The sequence below is a fragment of the Vitis vinifera genome, chromosome 19 (genome assembly GCF_030704535.1).
Source record: "Vitis vinifera cultivar Pinot Noir 40024 chromosome 19, ASM3070453v1".
NCBI classification, from domain to species: domain Eukaryota; kingdom Viridiplantae; phylum Streptophyta; class Magnoliopsida; order Vitales; family Vitaceae; genus Vitis; species Vitis vinifera.
The window spans coordinates 1,038,631-1,058,174 of NC_081823.1; the positions used below are offsets into that span (position 1 = coordinate 1,038,631).

A 19,544-nucleotide genomic window follows, 5' to 3' on the forward strand; every position below is an offset into this window, starting at 1 on the left:
AAAATTTTGGATTGGACTTGGATTGGTTGCAAATGCAACACAGCCCATTTGAGGTGTAACCCTACTTTTCTTCATCAATTGGTTTGGAAAGAATAGAAAATAGAACACATACAGAACATGCAGATGAACCTCTCCTCCCTAAAATTCACTTCCTGTTTCTCAACATAAACCATGGATGGATACAAAAGTCGCAATTATTTCCAAGCCAAGAAAGAAACCGGAATTATTTGAATGCATAATCAGATCAATAACCAAATAAACAGCTTGGTTTTCTGTTAAAGAATTTGCATTTGTATAAATTTCGCAAGATAACACTACTGCCTTAAGTTTGAAAAAAAAAATTTGCTGAGAAGTTGATTAAGAGGACATACATGATTAATGAATATAACTTGAGTCCTCAGGCTCCCAGCATCAGTGTGAGATGAAGAAACCCAGTACTCAAAAGACCCATAACCCAGATTTCTGCAATCAGACAAGTCTCTGTGTGCCTGCAAGCTGAAAGCTAGAATAAAGTCAGAAACCGTCAAAATGAAATGGGAAGGAAACAACTTCAGTGTGAATTAGTTTCACAGTACCTGAAACATCAATGTGTGGGATCCTGAAGTAACCTCATGCAACAGTTTCACTCAGTCTCAGGACCTCCTTCAGTAGTCGACCGACTGAAGCTTTTACCTCGTCGGGCAGTACCAGCTGTGGAGGCATCGACTCCATGGCATACAGAGTGAGAAGTCTCATTACAACTGACAAATTTAAACTCTTGGTATCGCCTTTCCATACACTCTGATTCACAAACTTGCATGACTGCTTTAAGACACATTTACTACATACCTAAAGGTGAGGAAATGTCTTAATTTGGATGTCAAAAAGAAAACAGATTCTATGGGGAATAAGAACAATTTTAATGGGAATTTCAAATAAAAAAATGACTTACTAACTCTTCCTGAATTCTGAAGAAAGTGCGCAATCTTTTGGCAGCAAAAACACTCTTTCTTGATAGGGAAGGACAACCAAAGAGGGCCACCTTTTTCAAGTCACTGCCTGACAACCATCTGTGCATCCACAAGTTAAGTTCACAATATCCTGAAGAGCAAATACATGGACACTAGAAGAACGAACATGAAATAGGATGAACATGGAAGTCGAATTGGCATAGTGAACTGGAAAAAAAAAAAGAATATTCATCCACCTTAGCGTCCTCTCCTTATCTACATAACCTTTGAATGTGTATTTTTACGAGACTCATACTAGATAAATAAAGGCTAACCTTACAGATTTCATAAAGAATTGTTTTATAAACTTGTAAAGATATATTACTGCTCATATGCATCCAAAAGAAAATGTCTATCGAAGTTGATTGACCTATCAGCTCTTATTCAAGCATTCTCCTTAATGCACTCATTAAATAAACTGTGCTGCTACAATAATTCATGAACTATGCATCAAGCCTCAGAATGGACAATGCAATAATGAAGCAGTATCTTGGAAAACAACCTAGCAAATTTCTTTCTGCTTTGATCCAAAAACAAAGCACAACAGTCATAAAAAGAGTGTCCAGAACCTGCAGAGAAGTCAAAATCTCCCATTCCTATATCTCTACCTCAAAGAATTCTTACTCCAATTTCCTTCCAAAATCTTGGATTGTCTTTGAGGCTTATCAGAAGGGGAAAAAATGTCACTCAAGACTTGGGAAGCTCACTTTATGTTCAGACCCTTCTTGGTTCTCCTGACTGATGTTAGACTAATTTAATGAAGTCTGGTATATACCACTCTAAACACCCAACACCAAGCAACCAAATAATGAAAGAAAATGTCATCCCGGCACCTGATGCATCTCTCAAGGGATAGCACTTCCATAAGACCCGCTTTGTAATCAGATATAGGATCCCCTCAATTGAAGGTTATCATCCACATTCATCTTCATTGGCTGTCAGCTAAGGTAAAGGTCGCCTTCCCTTGTATCTCTCAAGGGATAGCACTTCCATAAGACCCCCTTCCATAAGACTCCATTATCAACAAGTAGACTGCAACAATGCAAAATATCTGTCTTTGTCGATTTCAAAAAGGGAGCAAATTCATTGGTTTCTTGATCATTTCTGATACTGAACAAGTTATCACTCAAAGACCATCCTAATTGGATTTGGATTAAAAGATTATTAGCGGGCAAACTACACAGTGAAGTACCCAAACCTATAGGCGATCATCAAATGTTATAATTCTCCATTCCATCCTAGGTTCAATCATAATGATCCATGATGATCCAATTTATAATGTTACACACATTTGCTTCCTCATAGGAAAAGGTTCAATTGTTAACCGAAATTGACAAAGCTAAGTTAAAATTACTTCACCAGATGTTGGTCCTAAGATAAATTAATACCAAAATATTTATAAAAAAAAGGATCCTACTTCATGGTGGTGATGTGCAAACAATCAGTACAGCTATGTAAAACCTAAAACAAACACAAAAACATCAAAAAAATAATAACCTTAGTAGCGGAAGGAAACAATTTCTTACTTGGCAATTTCTTGGTTATCCTTGCCAAATCTCTCTGCTGCAAACTTTATATAGGCACGAGAATAGCTATCATCAAAAGCCCCATAAATCAATCCACTTCTTGGCAAGAAATTAGCATCCTTGAAGTAGCCCTCCCTGTGCAAATGACTAACAAACAGCAACATGTCCTCTGACAAGTCTTTGAAAACCACTGGCTCCTCCTCTTCATCTTCCTTCTTCTCTAGAGAACCGGATTCCCCACGTTTCCCATCTCTATTTTTCCCATTTGAAAACAATGAATACAGGCTACTGGTCTTGGGCTTGGTTTGCTCCTTCAAAACCCCATCTTTCTTCAGCTCCTTCTTCTTCTTTGGAGTTTCGCTCTCAGTCACAGCATTGGCTTTTAGTCTCCTCACCTCCCTCTCCAATTCCCTCAATCTCTTTTTCAACTCTCTGTCTTCTCCCTCGCTTTCGCTTTCGGGTTTTTCGCGCAGTCCCACGGCTTCTTTGAAGAGATCAACCAGGGGCTTTTTCCCCTTCTGGGTCTTGTTCTCTGGGATTTGATCTTCAAATTGCGGGGATGTTGATATGGGTCTTTGAAGGATTGGAGTGGAGTGAAGAGGGGTTTTGGGGAGTGCGTGGAAATGGTGAGAACAGAGGGCTCTGAAGCGAGACATGTGGGTATGAGTGTATGACTGAAGAAGAAGGAAATTCAGGCACCTGAGGTTTTGGGGGTTTAGGAGGGTTTATGTATTATTATTATTATTTTCCTTTTTATTTGTTTGCAAATTGTTATTCACTTTTAATTTTAGTTTTGCTGGTATGAATTTGAGCAATGGGCTTGTATTGTTGGGCAATGGGCTTGGACACAAATTGGGTGGCCCATAGCCATGTTTAGTAATTAACCACACTTAGATGAGTGGATTATGGAAGAAAAACCGCCACTAAATCTCTTCCACATCACAATGAAGATATGCAGACCAAGGACCGCACATCAATTGCCTTCTTATTGAATTTTCCTTGAGTGCGTTTGATAGTAATTTTAGGAAGTATTTTTGAATTTTATAACACTTAAAAATTTTCATTTTTCAAGTATTATAAAGCTTAAAAATACTTTCTATAATTATTGTCAAACGCACTCTTCGTTATTATTTGTTACTCCTACCTTTGATTCCAATATTAATCTTCACATTGGTTTGACAAAGGGAAACGTTCTTTTACTATTCTTCCCATCACTCCATTTCTTTCCTTTCAATGCCTCTCTTCTTTCTACATGTGCTCTAAAGCTAGAAATGCCCGAAAAAGTCTCTTATTGAAGCTAGCTCCATGCCCACCTTAACCGTTAATTTTATTCACTTCCCTTAAACTTTGGGTTAAATACATTAGCTCGATTTAAAATTTCATAAAATATCTTCATTTATTTTGAATAAAAGGGAATGTGAGTGAAAATAATAAATGAAAAAAACATAAAAAGCATTTAATGAAATTTCAAATCAATAAGAATAAAGTGTAATTAGTCAAAACCTCATATAAGTTGAATGAAATTATCTTTAACATTATATTTGATTCCTAAAAATTTTAAAAGAAAATATAGAAAAAATAAAAAATACATTTAAAATAAATAAATTATTTTAATTATTCCATATAAAAATTAAATAATTTGATATACCTTTCTAATAACTTTTAATTACATTTATATATATATATATTATATCTAAATATAAGAAAATCATTTTCCTTAATATTTTCTAAAAACCAAACATAATTGTAGACCCTCATTTTGGTCTAGTTTTTTTTTTGCTATTTTTGAAGCACTTTTTTTTTACCACCCTGGGAAGAGTTAGAAACATGCTTTAGAGTGGGGGATAGCTTCTATGGTTTTCAGGTGAGCTACATGCATGAGATAGGTGCCAAAAAGACACCACCACCTCGCCATGGTGATGGTTGAGATGGAGACTTCTTCTAAGCAAGGAGTAGAAGAGCAGTGGAATGGGTGGGGTTGGTAGAAGCTTGGAGAGGAAGGAAAACAGTGGAAAAATGGTTGAATGTGAAAAACAGGGAGGGAAAGAGATTTAGAAAAACAGAGAGAGAAGAGAAGAGGAAAAAGAGGACTTTGGCTTAGTTTTAAGAGGGGGGCTACAGAATGAAGTGTTGGAAGTCAAGCCATCCTTGCTCGAGTGGAGTTATTCAGGTGTCGTCATTGTATACTCGGTTGTCCTATTTTTTGCACCATGTTGTTCTATTTCTTGCTAATATTTGGGTTTGTTCCTAATGTTTGAGTTGGACATTGGGAACCATGCATATCTGAGATCATTTGCATACACCTTTGTTTGGTTTTTAGGTTTCTATAGAATCTACATCACGCTCTGTTTCTTCACCCTGTTTTGGTTTCCTTCATGAGATGTTTGCCACCATGTTTTTATGTATATATATATATATATATTTAGAGTCGATTTTGGTCATCCCCGATCAATTTGCTAACTCATTAACAAACTATGAGATGGAGCAAGGTTTAATGGTCTTTGGTTTGTTTATTTTATGCTATGTTTTGGTCTTTGCCCTCTTCTGTATTTCTATGTTTATTTTGGTGTGTTTGGGGTGATGAGCATTTCAGTTGGGTCAAGACTAGCAAAGGAGTCCATGGTAAGATGTTTGATGGGTTAGTTTTCTTGGGTGGATACCAAGGTCTCCCGTATATCTCATATTCCAAACCCTCTGAAAATAGCCAGTGCCGGAATCCACCCCTACCACTAGCAGTGGCCGCCGCCCCCGGCTCTTCCACCTTCCGACGAGGTACGTACGATCTTCATCTCAGGTCTACCTGAGGACGTGAAGGAAAGGGAGCTCCAGAATCTGCTAAGGTGGCTTTCGGGATACGAGGCTTTGTAGGTGAATTTCAAGGGGGAGCATCCCATGGGTTTCGCGTTTCTCTCCACTCCTCAACTCGCGGTGACAATTCTTATGCAACGAGAAGGAGGTTGCAACTTGCCTCCATTTTCTAGCTAAAGATAGCTCCCAATGCCTGCAAGCCATAACCTTCAGAAAAATCAATTATGAGGTTGCTACACTAGGCTACTCAACAAATCTTCAACCTGCAAATACTCAAGTATATGATTTGGAGACGCCATTGAAATTGATGGAGAAGGAAAGGAATGTACTGAAGCTAATTGATATTCTTTGAATTTGATGACCATAATGAAGCTACTACAGGACCCACTTGAAAGAGACCACCAAATTCTCCACCCCTGGTTGTATTTGGCCACATGCATAAAGAGCTAGCACATGGAAATGGTCATATAAAAATGATTGTTGTTGGGAAAGACAACACCACATACCTTTGGTGGGCAAGCACATGCCCTTATATTTTTATTATTATTATTATTATTCTTTATCATCACGTGTCAAAGTTTTATTTTTGCAAATTCTCTTTTAAATGATTTTCAAAATTCCAGTTTTTCAAATAATCTTATTTTCATTCCAATTTGTAAATTTTATTATTATTTTTTTTAAAAAAAATCAATTCCCAAATAATTTTTTAAAATTCCAATTTTTAAATTTAATTTTAAAAACTCCAATTATTAAATCATTTTTAAAACTCCAATTTTCAAAACTCCAATTTTTAAATAATTTTTAGAAACTCCAATTTTTAAATTTAATTTTCGAAAAAACTCTAATTTCCAAGTAATTTTCAAAACTCTGATTTTCAAAACTCCAATTTTTAAATTTAATTTTCAAATAATTTTCAATACTTCAATTCTTACATTTGATCTTCAAAACTTCGGATTTTCAAATAATTTTAATTCCACTCCTTTTTTTTAAAGTAATTTTAAGTCCTCGATTTTCATTCTTCATTAGGGTTTTAGGTCACCAAAAATCCTAATTTTAATAAGCTTGTTGTCAATCTCATTTTGGCATGCACTTTCACAAATTTTCTTTGATTTTAAAATAATTTTCCATTTTTCTCGATTTTTATAAGCATGAATGCATTTTTTTTCTTCATAATTCCAAAATAATGGAATTTATGAGACTAATTCATGTAAGATAAATTGGGCTTTGGTGGAGGCCCAACATTCATAATATTTTCTTTGAAAATAATTCAAGTGAAGTGCATGATTGATATTGTTTGATCTTGATCAGTTTTGTGTGAGATATTTTACATTTATTACTATGAGCTAACCTTATTTCCATGATAGCACGTTCTTATTTGCTGCTAAGGTATGCTCCCACTCCTACTTCATTTATTTATTCGTTCTCATGCTCGATTTGTTTTATTATTTGATCATTTTATTTATATCTATTGATTTTCTTATCAATTGTCACACTTGTTTCACCTTATTTAGTAGATACCTTATTATAGGGCTTAAAGACGTGTTACGACTCACCATCGTACTTTCCCAATAGGTAACCTGACCCTGGACCCGACTTTGATTTTTCACAAACTTGTTTTTCCTTCAAGAGTCACACTTAGGGTTTTTTTTTTCTTATTTTGTTTTTCTCTTTAAAAATAAAACAAAAATAAGTGACGAAACTCTTAATTCTTTTTCAAAAAATCAAAATTTTCACAAATAATAAAAAAAAAAAGTTACGTCATCGAGTGGGAATACATCATGCAAAATGCGGGGTCCATAATAACCTTAAAAAAAATTATTGAATGATATACTTAAACTTTTTCTACTTTTTTTTTTTGAAGGAAAAATGGAAAGAAAATAATTTTCTTTGATTTTATTTATCTTACTCCTTGTATTATATACATATATAACTTTTTCTTCCTTAAACTTTTTGCACAAGCAACCACATTATTTATTTATTTTTTCCTTAAAACTTTTCGGAAAAGCAAACATATCATTCAATCCTTTGTAAGAAACCAAGATTTGAGCCACGTGATACATCTAATGGATTTCTCCACATGGAAAGGCAATCATTATTAAAAAACAATGACACCATTTGTTGTCGATTCATCAATAGAGTATTTATTTCTATTTAATAATTAAGAAAATATAGGGGGAAAAGATTTTGGAATCTTGTTTAATTCCTTGGTTAAGATCGATTTTGGTTAAGATCGATTTTGGACACAATTCTAAGCAGTTAAATTTTATTTATTTATTTATTTCTTGTTTATATATATATATATAATTATTTTATAACTTATAAAATGAGTTTCATAGATTTTTGATAGAAAATAATTTTTTGAGAATTTATTTTGAACTTGTATATTTTTTTGTTTTTGTTTTTTAAGAATAAGTTCGGTGCCTTTTTGGATTTTTTTTTTCATAGTATTTTTTAGCAACAATTAAAATATAAAAAAAAATTTAAAACTTTTGTTTTAAATATATTACTTTTTAGAACAAAATTAAGATATTTTTATATTTTTTTAAAGAGTATTTTGAGCAACAAATGAACATATAAAAAATACTTTAAAAAAAAAATTACATTGCATGTAAGTAAGTAACAACTTCATGGTGAATAAATGAAGAAATTTTTTAAAAAATAATTGAGAATTAGATTCGAATATGTTTTAAACGTTTATATGAAAAAAAACCTTTTAATCTAACAAACAAACTTTAACAATTAAATGAAATCCTCGAAAGTTTCATATTTTTTGTTACCTTTTTTCATAGACTACTGTATAAAAGTATATCATTTTTATGTCGATCAAGACTGTATTGTCAATTAAATGGTTTCGTGAACATATTTTTAAATCTCATATCCAAATCTTATTTATTTGTATTTTTATACTTTCATCCTATTCATTTGTACCTCATTTGATATCCCGAATCTCACCACACATATTTAATGGTCTAAATCTTTTGTTTTATAAATATAGCATTTTCCTTGTCCCTGGTTTTCTTTCATCTAACAAAAGCCTAAAAAAGTAGTCCAAAAGCAACAAAAATTTCCCTTTTCTCCTGATATCTCTCTATCAAGGTGACATATATAGCCAATAATTCAATTCCCATTTGGCAAAAAGCCAAACTCCACTAAGTAGGAGATAACACAGAGAAAATGACTTCTGTGCCCATGAATTAAATTACAACCAGACAAGAGAAAGAAGATGAAAGAGAGAAAGACAAGGGCAAAAAGATGCGGCCACGTATTCTAAATCAATGGACCATTGCTGGGTCACCATAGCCCCCACATGTGATAATGCCTTTTAAAACAACAAAATAATATTATTTAAAAATATCTATTGTACCATCCGTATCTTCATTTTTTTTTAAATAATTATGTAAATATTTAAAGTAATAAATGATATTTATATTTAAAATGATTATTTTTCAAATAAAAATATAAAAAGAGTTAGGGCTTATTTAGTGATAATTTTACGAAACTTTTTTAATATTTTTAATACTTGAAATTTTTTATCATTTAATAGTTAAAAATGATAAAAACGTTTCCTAAAATCACTGTCAAACATATTTTTATAATGGGTTTGAAAGTAATTTTAAAAAGCATTTACAATATTTTTATCAATTAAATAATAAAAAATTTTAAATATTAAAAATATTAAAAACGCTTTTTAAAATCACTATCCAACGGGTTCTTAGTGATTCAAAACTCTTTTAAAAAATTGTCATCATGACACATCTTATACAAAAAGCAACATGTAACCATATTCAACCAAAGATTTCTAGCTTGAGTTATAAACCAAATTTGGGTAACATATTAGTTCATTTTCCTCATCATCTTCTTTGATATTCTATACTTTTTATATACTTTATCTTATCACATGTGATATATATTTTAGGTCTCGGTTGGATGGACGTCTCATTTTTTGCTTTAAAGAGAAGTTAAAGTCTTTATTTTTAAATTACAATATTAGTAGATTGAAAGTTTTATTTCTTAAAACAAATGTTTTAAAAATTGTTTTATGAAATTTATTTTCAAAAATTGTTTTTTAATTAAAAAATAAAAAATGATTTTTAAAAAGTGGAACTTTGCGCACCCCTAAATTATCCAAAAAGTGGATTGAGATTTAAGTAATTAAATTTGGAAGAAAGTTATAAATTTCTTTTAAAATGTAATAATAATTTCGAATGAAGATTGAGTGTGAAGACTGAGTGGACCCCACAAATAGTCCTCTCTATCTCTCCGCTCCGTAGTTTGTCTTCCTTCAAATTTGCCAGACTCCCAACTACCACTCACCGCCAACTACCCGGCGCTCCGCCACCTTCGCCACTGCCACATCCATGTCAATACTCTCCATCAGCACCACTACCAACACGATCGCCATCACAACGAACAATTACTTCTCTCGCCACCACCATGCCGGCTCATTTCCTCTCTAGCTCTCCCTCCTCCGCCTCCACCTCATCCACCGCATCGCCCGCCGATTCATCCGACATGCCAAAAGACGCCGTTTCAGCCTCCTCCTCCTCCGGCCGCTACTCCGAGATCTGGAACTACCTCTGGGTTCCTCTCTTGCTTTCCGTCTCTAAAGAGTTGACCGCTGCTAAAGCCGAGTCCACGATTCTGCTCCCGAGTGATGTCCGACTTGGGTCGGCTCGATCGTCTCCGAGTTGCCCGGCGCCTGATCCTAAGTTGAATTTCCGTCCGGTGGTCGGGATTTTGACTCATCCTGGCGACGGCGCCTCCGGCAGGCTTAACAATGATACAAACGCTTCGTACATTGCGGCGTCGTACGTGAAATTCGTTGAATCGGCTGGCGCTCGCGTTATTCCCCTAATTTATAACGAGCCTCTTGAGATTCTCCACGAGGTTGGGTTTTTTTTTTTTTTTTAGAGTTTTCTTCGCGGTTTTTTTGGTGGGAAATTGTTTTCTCCAGAGCTCTCTTGTTGCTTCCACGATGGCCTTAACGGTCTTACTGATGTGTGATTTCCACGTGGGAAGCAGCCAAAAACTCCGGCAACGACTGCCATGCTTCTCTTCCAAGAAATTTTCAGCGATTGTTTTAGGAAGAGATGCAACATTTGATTGGTTTATTAATTTTGATTTCTATTATCTGAATATCTTTCTGGTTGCTAAGGAACCAGAGGTAAAGAAATTAATTTTGGCTAAGGAACCTGACCTTATAGGCCCAACCCTAGGGTGTACATATCGAAAGCTAATTAAGCCGAATTACCCTCAAAGGATAGGGTTTAAAAATGTCAATACGATAAGCCCAAAAAGAAACATAGAAATGAAGCTAGTCCCACATCATCTCTGGGATCTTCCAAGTATCCTCGAAAATCTTAGCATTCCTTTCTTTCCACACAATCCACAACAAAATGAGACACGCCATCTTCCAAACAATCTTGCCTCTAGCAGAGTTCCCAAAGTACTTGAAAGAAATAACCATCATATCTTGAACACTGCCTAGCTGAACCCACACCATCCCAGCCTGTGAGTATATCCTATGCCATAATCCCAAAGAAAAATTATTGCTTTAATTGACTGGTACAGTTTATGCGATAAGAAGTTAGGCAAAATCTGAAACCTCTGTCCATAAAGGTCATCATGGTCCACTGTTTGAATTATACTTGGGAAGGTTGTTGGTTCCTTCAAGCTTTCTTAGAAGAACCATCCCACTATATTGCTTTACTTGCTATAATGTGTTTATAGTATGATTCTCAGTTACCTTTTCTAATACTCAGTTATACTTTCTTTACCTATAATCCATTGTTATGCTCAATATTAATAGTCTTTTTGCAGAAGCTCAACCTGGTCAATGGAGTTATTTTTACCGGAGGATGGGCGAAAAGCGGTTTGTACTACACGACTGTTGGGGAGATTTTTAAGGTAATTCACTGTTCCAAGGTTTTCTGATTAGATGAGAATCTTTTGGGCTATATAGAAACCTGTTTACTATGGAAGTGGTTTGTATGCTTCATTTTTAGTCTGCCTCCATTATAAGTTCCCTTTTGTATGTGATGCAAATTGTGCTTTAAATTCTTTTAGAATCTTTTCATTTGAAATCTAAATCTGAAAGCTAAATAGCCATACAGCTAGATGTTGGTTTACACTGTTAATCTCTGAAATATCCCCCAGCCTTTTATATTGGAGTGGGAATGTCTTCAACTTGTGAAATATATAGACTGCTCTTACATCAGAACTTTGTTACATTTAAAAGATGGGCACGACAATTGAATATTTTCCCATGCTTTTGTTATGTGTTATTTTTTTTTTTTTTTTTTCTTGTGGATCTATTGTGACATATCACAAAAGTTTTGCAAAATTTATTATCTTATCATTTTGTTCCTTGCTATTTATCCAGTCTCAACCTAAATGCCATTTGCCCATCCTAATTAGACATGTAGGTGAACTCTTTATGAGCTAATCAGATTTTTCAGATTTAGGAGATGTTGAAGCCACTAGAGGTTAATCATAAAGAAACTTGTTTTAGAAATGGAGAATGTTGATATCATTCATGCATATACCCTCTAAGATGGCCTACACAACCATATTAGGTAAAGTTTTTCAAAGTCTTGGTGAATTAATTCGAGTGTTCCCTAGGAAGAGAATTTTTTTGCAGGAGGGAAACTAAGTGCTACTGAAAAATGATGAAGTATGAGATGGTGCATCAATGATATGGATTTGATAAGGTGAACTATTCAGAGAGAGGGTTTTAGATATTGCATTAGCATTTTCATGTTTTAAAAAAAAGAGATGAACATGAATTAAGAGTGGAACACATTTGATCCTGGGTAGATTTTTTTCTGCTGAACTGGTGGAGTATAATGGTTAAATGTAAGAATTTCTGGGTATCTCATAAGGGAGCTTGACAGACCCCATAATTTAGCAATATCAAATAATTGTATAGAGATGGAAAAAAAAGGAGATTATGAGCCATAAAACTTGGGGTAGAATGTAGGAGAAAAACTGCTGCTTTTTGTTTAACTGATTAAAAAATGAAATGGAGTTTGAAGAAAAAATTAATGGTCTCTTGAATAAGATGGCTGATAAAAATAAAGGAAAAGATTCTGGAAGTCAAATGACAGTAAGCTGAAAGAAGTCCTTGTGTGAAGCTCGGCAGTGAATGTAAATTTTGGAAAATATAAGTATGCTGGAGAGGGAGTTATGTATATGAAAGATATACTCAGTTAATTTTTTCAAGTGTGTCTCTCGTTTCTTTTAATATGTGTACCATATCAAGATTTCTTCAGTTTAATGGCAAAATAATAGGAAGTTAATGTAGAAACCGTCATTGTTTGGAGGTGAGAAAAGTTTTTGGGGAATTTTTATTAAGCTTAGAAGAACAATATAAATATGGGATAGAATCTGGGCAACTTCAAGTCCTGTGGAAGTATCAATCATTCATTTTGAGCATAGAAATAGGAGACTGTAGATATTTGAAATTTGATACGTGATTTAAGATTTTATGCTTGCATTGGATTATGTGTGGTTTATCCATGAAAGCTACTGCTTGGATTTTCAAGTGAAGTTCCGTGGTGATTTCTTGAAGCTTTTAAAGGTGAACCTCATCAAGTTTTTCCTGCTCCATCCGTTCATTCCCAGAGTACTCAGATGGTGTTGAATGATTGGCTTCATAAGGAACAGCTAATACAAATTCTGAATATATCTTTTTCAAAAAAAAGAAAAAAAGAAAAAACAGAGATATACATTTTTTTTAAGAAACATGCAATCACAGGCAGGGAACAGCAGTTTGACGGTGAAATAAATCTGAGATAAAAAAATAATTTTGACTGAGCTGATTGTAGATTTACTTTAGCAAGAATGATATTTTCTGGAGGCATCTCTCTCTCTCTCTCTCTCTCTCTCTCTTTTGGTGATACATAATATAACTTCTCTTTATGAAGAGTCTCAACAATCATACATCATGGTGCATGTGTTCTTATAATTGACATTGGCTTCCCTTTATAAGCTGCTCTTTTATCTGTCCTTTTGCAGAAAAGTTTAGAGAAGAATGATGTTGGGGACCACTTTCCTGTACTTGCCACCTGCTTGGGTTTCGAACTTTTAACAATGATCATCAGTAAGGTGATCTATCCTTTTTCTTAAATCCATTTATGGGTGTGGTTCGGGGGTTCCACTAGTTCAGTCTTTTTTTATTCATTAAGATGATATCTCCTCTTTCCCATCCCCTTCTTTCCTTCTTGAGAAATGTTATTCTATATTAAACATGCCACTATAGCTACTTTTTTATTCATCAAGTAAAATGTATAGACACACAAACAAATAAATCAGGACAGCCAATCTGGTTTTGTTAGTTGGCACTTATTTTAATTTAAATACTGAAAAGAGGGAAATGATTGGATGTTTGCTGCTGGACTGATTTAAAGAATTCCTGTATGCATAGTTACATGTTCCCGTGTCATGAATGGGCTGACTCTTGATCATTTGTTATCACTTGCCTGGGAATGACCTAATCTGTTCTTCAAAATATTGCAGTGATAATATTTAACATGGAACGAAGGAGTTAAACTACTGGAAGCCAACCTTTTAGAGATCATAGTGAACTCAAAATTTCATCCATAAAGATTATATGCGATTGAATTGCACTTCCTTATCCTCAAATTTTTTATTTTATTTTATTTCATTTTTTTCTGTGTTGATGCTAAACTAATCTATTTATTGTTAAATTACTGTAATTTGACTTAGTGTCGAAGTAATTTTGTTTCAGCTTTGGGATCTTTTACGTATTGAAGATAATTTTATAAAGCCTGGTTTTGTTTTCGTTTTTGGGAAGTGACATTCTTTTTTCTGATCATAGGACATAAAAATTCTTGAAGAATTTAGTGCAGCAGATCAAGCATCCACCCTCAATTTCATGAAAAACACAGATATTAGAGGAACGGTGTTTCAGAGGTATAAATTTGTTTGTGTGTGTAATATTGTCACTTGACTTTGATGCAACCAGATTATGAATGCATTCAAGTTTTTTGTGAATGTATGAGAATCGATATGCATGTGTTTCTCTTGCCTGCTGCTTCACTTCACTGTTAGTCACCTAATTGGAGAATAGAAAATTATTATATTCACACACTAGGCATTGCCCATAGATATACACATATGAGCACTGTCCATGACATCCCTCTTGAACTCATAGGGGATCATAAATTGATATTTTGTTGGTGAGAAGAAAAAAAAGTAAAAAGTGTTATATTCATTAAGAAGTTATCTAGGTGAAGTATCAAAAGAAGATGAGGTAGTGAGAGAGTCTTAACAGGATATTGGTAATACAACTTTTGCATCTCAGTTCTCCAGGAAATAAGAAGCTAATAAAGATTCAGAAGCCAGTAGCAGATTGCCACTTTAGTCACTAATTTAGCATTGCAATAGGCACAAATGAAACGACAAGAAAGTGATGATAATAGCAATTTATGAAACTTTCATAATTGAAAAACTGTAATATGTATTATATATAAAAGAATGAATATAGAAACTCTAGATGTGATGAAGACAGAGGATGATGCAAAAGGCAGTTTCGAATAGACCATACAGTTTGTATCTGTAGTGTCAAAAATGACTAGTGCTGTGCATGACACATAAGGTTTCACAGCAGGAGAAAGCAAGGTTGTTTGAACTTTTTACCAATTGAGTCTGGTTGCCCTATTATTGACCATAAGGGAGTTCTTTATGGACTTAACATCCAATCTTCTACTGTATTATGTATGCTATATTAGGCTCCCCCATGTGGCCTCAGAACCGGAAAGATGAAACACATAATCAATGCAAGAGGCTTGGCTATTTCTGAGTAGATGAGAGCATTATGGAAAAATAATACTTTGGAGCTGGGGAGAAACACGGGTGTGCACAAGTGGTCACTTATTGGATAACTTGGTTGACAGACTTGTGGAGACAAGATGCTACTGGTGGCTAAAGGATTAACAATATCTATGGCATTGACTAATAGAGCCTTTTGCTTTAGATGAAACTTATCTGGAATTTGCTTTCTCTTGTTGTGAAACATAGTCTGCTCTTTTGGCAATGCAATGTGAAGAAGCTTTTTCTTCATCATGACCTAAATGAAGAAGTGAATTAGATATGAGTAAAATGACTCCAGCCTGAACATCATCCTTGGATAATGTGTAAATTGAAGAAAGCCCTATATGGTTTGGAGAACTCTCTTAGAGCCTGATTTTTGAGAGTTAACGAAGCAATGAAAAATCATGGTTAAGGGGTTCATCCTATTAGTTTGCCAAGAAGACTACACCTATATTTGATCATGACTAAGCTGAACCAAGCCAAATACCCGTTGATATCAAGCATTACAGGGTAAAGTTGCCTTATTTATTGTCCTAAATTGATGGCACTGTGGTGGATGGTAATGGTAGGAAACATAAGGTGGACAGACTCATTTAGCCAGAGGATTTGAAATAAGTGAATTTGGAAGCCTAAAATTCTTACTTGGGATTGAGTTGGCCAGGTTTGAAAAGTCTCTCTTAATCTTCAAATAAGGTGCACTATACACCTTAATCTGTTGAAGTGGATTACAATATTTGGTTTCATGCTGGTTTATATCAATTGAACACAATCATAAATCAGGTGAGATGGTAAGAGTTCTTTCTAGATATCCATAGATAAAACTAGAAAAGTTTGTGGGAAAGCTTATCTACTTGTATTATTCTACTTAATATTATGCATGTGATATACTGGAAGATTCTGGGAAAACTTATCTATTTGGTTTATACTTCACTTGATATTTTATTTATGTTGTTAGTGGATTGCTCATGCTCATTGGTTTTTCCATCTTGAGGGAGTTTTGGGATTTGTTGGTATTTAAAGTCAACTATTGGGAAGGTTTTTTTGTTTGCTAAAATCGATGCCTTGATGGTGGAATACTATAGGTAATGGCTGGCCAAGTTAATAATATGACATCCCTGTATGATAGGGTTCTCCCCTTTTGGCACTTTAATATAGATCTTTTATTATTTATTAAAAGAAAAGTAATGATGGAGGGTCCATCTCAGGATAATGTACCTTTCTTCAAGGTGTTCTCTTGATTTTGGTAGGGTAGATTAACTCATTGGTTGATACATCAAATGCTGATGCAGAATCTTAATAATGATAAAAGGTAGTGAACCGCTTTGTTTGAAGATCCCGTTGAGAGAGATTGGTGTTCATCCAGTGACCACATGAGGCTTCTTTGTGATAGTATAACTGAGATTACCATCACACATAACCCAGAACATCATTGTGGGATTTGAAATGTTCGAAACTTGCTAAAGGAGAAATTGAGTGTTGGCCAGATTTGCAAGCCTTATTTGTAGTCAATGAATCAACTTGATATTTTGACCAAGAGGTTTTTAAATATGAATTCTGATACCATTTGTGTGAACTTGGCATGAAACCAGATACCTAAGATTGTGTGTACCTGCTTGTGAGGAAGTCTTGGATGTTACTTTATGCTATAATGAAGTCACACTTTTAGTTTTTCAATCAGAATATTGTGTATTTCTATTTGCATATAAAGATCATTCCAAAGGAGCGTTACACCACTTGCATTCTTCTTTGTCTTTACTTTTTATTTTTTGCTTCAAAAGCCAGTTAATACTTTTGTAGATATGTCCTTAGGCATTCCTTTAGAATTTCATCCAATCGGAGAAGTTGTGAACTAGGGGGTTAATATTTGTTTACTTGTGCAGGTTTCCTCCAGATTTACTGAGAAAATTGAGTACTGATTGTCTTGTCATGCAAAACCATCATGTGAGTTATTATGACTTCTTTTCTTTCACTATTACAGTAATATAATTATATTAACAGAAGTTATATACTTTTTTTTTTTATCAATAGTAACAGAAGTTATATACTTACATTTCAGTTTTCTATCTAAGAAATTGGGTGGAGGTCCAAGCTCTATGTAGATCAGTTTAGAGAATCTGTCAAAAAATGTCTATGCTAGACCACCAGGGAATTTACCATCCTCCCTAGCTATAGTGACCTAACTGGTTAAACAACCAATTGGTTTTGGATGAAGGGAGACGATGTATTCTGGATTGTTTGTAATTTGAATATATTCTTTGTGAAGATGTTAGTAATCCAAACTTTATATATTGTGACTGTGTAGACCATATAGGGAACTACCGGTTTCTTCTTTTAGCATGACATGAATTTGTTTTAATGCTATCTTAATCTTAATGTGTTTACTTATACTTCTATACCCAAGACAAGCATCTGAAGTTGATTTCCCATTGCAACAGTATGGAATATCACCAGAAAGGTTCCAAGAGAATACTGATCTATCTAGTTTCTTTAAGATCTTAACTACTAGCACGGATGAAGATGATAAGGTACGGAACCAAACAAATTTCTACATTTTATTCATTCTAGAATGAAAGTTAATAATATTCAATTCTGCACCATATATTCTTTCTGCTGAAAAATTCTTATTTTTCTCATCCATCCATATCAGGTATATGTCTCCACAGCACAAGCCCACAGCTATCCTGTGACTGCATTCCAATGGCATCCAGAGGTAGGTGTTGTTTGGCATTTGCTTTTTGCTGATTTTGTACCTGCTGCTGGTTTGCGAGATGAATGATCTGGCTTATTGAATGTACATCTTACCTTAATACATGTTAGCCCTGAATTATTTTCCAAATATTACAGTGATGGTGAGAATGTGGTGGGAATTGTATTTAATATTTTAGCTTCAATTTGATTGGAAATGATATGAAAGAATGTGTCAATTCTCTAAGTATTGTTTATGGGATTTTAGTCTTTTTCTCTTATTGCTTGTTGGAAGATGAAGAGGAGCATAATATTGATGCTTTCTTTATTTGTCAACTGCTACCGTTATTCGATCACTGGGCCTGGTTTAATATCAGACCTACTACTCAACATGAACTGATTGATCAAATCCAATGCAGAAAAATGCATTTGAATGGGGGTTGTCGAGGATTCCACACTCTGAAGATGCAGTTCAAGTGACGCAACATGTTGCAAACTTTTTTATCAGGTCTGGGACTGGTTTCCTATTAAACGCTTCTATTTATTAGTTGTGACTTCAGACAAAATCATACATATGATCCCCATTTTCTAGGGGATCATTTTAGTTCAAACAATCTTTCTTCTTGTGTGAAATTTGGAATGCGAGATTGATCTGAAAATCAAATGGGCAAAACCTGAATCATGTTTTTGCCCCTTGGGCAGAATCAGAATTGTTTTGAATTTTTTCTCACTTGTGGATGCAGTGAAGCTAGGAAATCTCTGAACAGGCCACCTGCTCGCAAAGTGCTTGACAATCTTATTTACAATTACAGTCCCACTTACTGTGGGAAGGCTGGGTAAGCTTCAAATTCCATTTGGTTCTCAGAAAATATGAGGGAAGATAGAAGGGAAAAAGATTGAAGAAAAGAAGAAGTGAAGGGAAATAAATAATAACTTTAAAATGCATCTTTAAATTAATTTTACTTATTTTTTTCTCTTTTATGTAAAAGTTAAATAATTTAAAAACATACAAATTTTTAATTAATTTTAATTATATTTGATTTGCTTTTCTTTCGCTTTTTTTTTAAAACCATTTTTTTTAGCATTTTTTTTCTTTTTTTAGTATTTTTCAGGAACCAAACATAACAATGGTTCCTGACTGCATTCTTATTAGGGTTTTAGGTATGAATTACTGACTCGATTTTCAACTGCAGGAAGGGATATGACGAAGTTTACATCTTCTCCTGAGGCATTTGTATCTGTAAAAAGTTAATTCTCACATTGTAAAAAGAAATCTATTGTGATGTAAGGACTGCCCTCATTAGTATTGAACTGAACTGGACGTTAATTGTTGCAATATTTTACTTGTTCCAGCGTCTGAAGCTGGGCTTTTAGTCTGTTTCTGTTAGATATTTGTTCTCTGTGTTTGGCTGCTTAGTGAGGTGGAGAGAGGCTTTTTACCGTGTGTTAAAGAAGGAACAGCCGATAAAGAAAATTAAAATTAAAAAATAAATTTAAAGTTAATAAATTATTTTTTATATTTTATTTAAAAAATTTAAAAATGTATAAAATTTTGATTAATTTTAATTATATTTGATTTTTTTTAATATATTTTTCATATTATAACTAAATATTATTAATCTTTTTTTGTCTCATAATATTTTGTGGGAATCAAATATAATTTTAATATTTGATATAAAATATATATATGATATCGCATTTT

The 19,544-nt window shown here is 33.9% G+C and overlaps 2 protein-coding genes and 1 long non-coding RNA gene across 4 annotated transcripts; 2 read left to right on the forward strand and 1 right to left on the reverse strand.

The window, feature by feature from the left end:
* Nucleotides 1-268: 268 nt before the first annotated feature.
* Nucleotides 269-3,270, reverse strand: LOC100267416 (uncharacterized). 2 transcript variants are annotated; one of them, XM_002283343.5, is made up of 4 exons: nucleotides 2,516-3,270; nucleotides 932-1,049; nucleotides 576-828; nucleotides 269-495 (listed from the first exon to the last, which is right to left on the reverse strand). In XM_002283343.5, exons 1-3 carry the CDS (start codon nucleotides 3,169-3,171, stop codon nucleotides 610-612), a joined length of 993 nt encoding a protein of 330 aa, XP_002283379.1. In that variant the 5' UTR covers nucleotides 3,172-3,270; the 3' UTR covers nucleotides 269-495; nucleotides 576-609. The 2 variants fall into 2 exon arrangements, with proteins under 2 accessions (XP_002283379.1, XP_010644100.1); XM_010645798.3 differs by having other exon boundaries at nucleotides 269-502; nucleotides 2,516-3,258.
* Nucleotides 3,271-4,339: 1,069 nt separating this feature from the next.
* Nucleotides 4,340-5,891, forward strand: LOC109121804 (uncharacterized). Its single transcript, XR_002029062.2, has 2 exons — nucleotides 4,340-4,685; nucleotides 5,109-5,891. It is a non-coding gene; the product is annotated as an uncharacterized LOC109121804 (long non-coding RNA).
* A 3,587-nt stretch (nucleotides 5,892-9,478) lies between these two features.
* On the forward strand, nucleotides 9,479-19,218 carry LOC100262251 (gamma-glutamyl hydrolase 2). The gene is made up of 10 exons (XM_002285489.4): nucleotides 9,479-10,210; nucleotides 11,144-11,230; nucleotides 13,340-13,429; nucleotides 14,163-14,257; nucleotides 17,038-17,098; nucleotides 17,593-17,682; nucleotides 17,805-17,867; nucleotides 18,262-18,350; nucleotides 18,586-18,678; nucleotides 19,036-19,218. The coding sequence occupies exons 1-10, from the start codon at nucleotides 9,758-9,760 to the stop codon at nucleotides 19,067-19,069; spliced, it is 1,155 nt and encodes a 384-aa protein (XP_002285525.1). The 5' UTR covers nucleotides 9,479-9,757; the 3' UTR covers nucleotides 19,070-19,218.
* Nucleotides 19,219-19,544: the final 326 nt, after the last annotated feature.

Coding starts and splice junctions, on each gene's coding strand:
- LOC100267416 (XM_002283343.5), bottom strand. CDS start 3,171: ATGTCTCGCTTCAGAGCCCTCTGTTCTCACCATTTCCACGCACTCCCC. Junction 1,050..2,515: donor GATAACCAAGAAATTGCCAA/GTAAGAAATTGT, acceptor GTGGATGCACAG/ATGGTTGTCAGGCAGTGACT. Junction 829..931: donor TCAGAATTCAGGAAGAGTTA/GTAAGTCATTTT, acceptor CCTCACCTTTAG/GTATGTAGTAAATGTGTCTT.
- LOC100262251 (XM_002285489.4), top strand. CDS start 9,758: ATGCCGGCTCATTTCCTCTCTAGCTCTCCCTCCTCCGCCTCCACCTCA. Junction 10,211..11,143: donor CTCTTGAGATTCTCCACGAG/GTTGGGTTTTTT, acceptor GTCTTTTTGCAG/AAGCTCAACCTGGTCAATGG. Junction 14,258..17,037: donor AGAGGAACGGTGTTTCAGAG/GTATAAATTTGT, acceptor TTACTTGTGCAG/GTTTCCTCCAGATTTACTGA.